This window comes from Poecilia reticulata, unplaced genomic scaffold, assembly GCF_000633615.1.
Source record: "Poecilia reticulata strain Guanapo unplaced genomic scaffold, Guppy_female_1.0+MT scaffold_2414, whole genome shotgun sequence".
NCBI lineage: Eukaryota > Metazoa > Chordata > Actinopteri > Cyprinodontiformes > Poeciliidae > Poecilia > Poecilia reticulata.
In genome coordinates this window covers 1-1,353 of record NW_007617140.1, presented here as the reverse complement: position 1 = coordinate 1,353, position 1,353 = coordinate 1, and the positions used below count along the sequence as shown (strand labels likewise).

The following is a 1,353-nucleotide window of genomic DNA, read 5'->3' as shown; positions in this document are numbered from 1 at the left end:
ATTAGCACTGGAATGTTGAAATTTTACGTTAAATTCTGGGAAGATTGTGATGTATTTGGTATCTTTATCATTTTTAGTGATGCAACAGATACAGGAGAAAAAKATTTATTTCCATTTKAATAAGTTAKGATTTTATCACTTTGATACAACTATATGATTTATGGCTCAGCTCTTGAAAGTTCAATAAAACTGGTCAGATACTAGTCGGCTATATGTCATGTAGAAATTACCTGAAAGAAAAAGCCAATATTTAGCAAAACTCCTTTTCTGGCASCCATTTTAAAAATTAGAAGGCAAACTGGCTTCTCAAAAAGAAAACTATAGAAAATCAAAAACATTCAGATAAAAATAGTATATTGCTGCAGATGTTAATATTTYTTTTTACAGAGGAAGCGAGATGCAGTCAATGCTGTCAAACAAGACGCGCAGAAGGTCCTTGGAGAAGGAAGTGATCTTCTAGATGATGCAAACCAGCTGTCTGACAACATCAACAAGGACCTGGAGGTACTAAATCAAGAAAAATCCCAAAGACTTTTCATAGTTGTTCATTCTGACTGAACTTGTTTGGCTAAGAGTTACAATGAAAAAAAGAAACTTMTTTTATTTTGGTAAGTAATGATGAATTTAATCCTCTGATCTCCATTSTCAGGAGTTGGAGGAGATGGACAGAGAGCTCGATCCGCTTCGTGCTCAGCTGGATGACGAAGTTCAGGGCCTYTCTGACGGCTTGAGCGATGGCCGCCTGGCTGAACACGTCCGCGAAGCAGAGGAACACGCCAAACAGCTAAATGAATCGGCAGCCATTTTGGATGGGTGAATACAGTACAAACAGATCATTGTTTTGCCTTCTCCCATGTTTTTTTGCATGATAGATCCCTCAGCTATGCAGTGGAAAGTTAAATTAAATGACGAATAATTGAAAAAGATACAAGATGTATATTTTTATATTCCAAATGTTTTGATTTGTAGCTATAAATATTGTTTATCTTAAAGGGTAAAAGGTGGAATTTTATTTTCCAATTCAGCGTAATATAACTATTATTGATTTCAAGGCTAAAATTTTAGGATTTGGTATAAATGCCATTAACACAGGCAAAATTAAGATACTTGACTGGAAAAAGGTTTGTGTAGAAGTTGATTTAATCTATCTTTTTTTTTTCCTTCTTTCTCACTCTTCACCTCACAGTATTTTGGCCGAAGCTAAAAACCTGTCCTTCAATGCAACTGCTGCTGTCCATGCTTACAGTAACATTAAAGCCAATGTTGATGCTGCAGAAAAAGAGGCTCAAGCAGCCAAACAGACGGCAAATGAGGCTCTGGCACTGGTGAGGATTCAGAAATTCATTAATATCT

The 1,353-nt window shown here is 35.9% G+C and overlaps 1 protein-coding gene across 1 annotated transcript; it reads left to right on the top strand.

The window, feature by feature from the left end:
- Positions 1–367: 367 nt before the first annotated feature.
- On the top strand, positions 368–1,325 carry LOC103461574 (laminin subunit alpha-2-like; the record flags this gene model as incomplete). The annotated part of the gene is made up of 3 exons (XM_008403844.1): positions 368–504; positions 650–813; positions 1,187–1,325. Coding segments are annotated over exons 2-3 (291 nt in total), but the record flags the coding sequence as incomplete, so codon positions are not given.
- Positions 1,326–1,353: the final 28 nt, after the last annotated feature.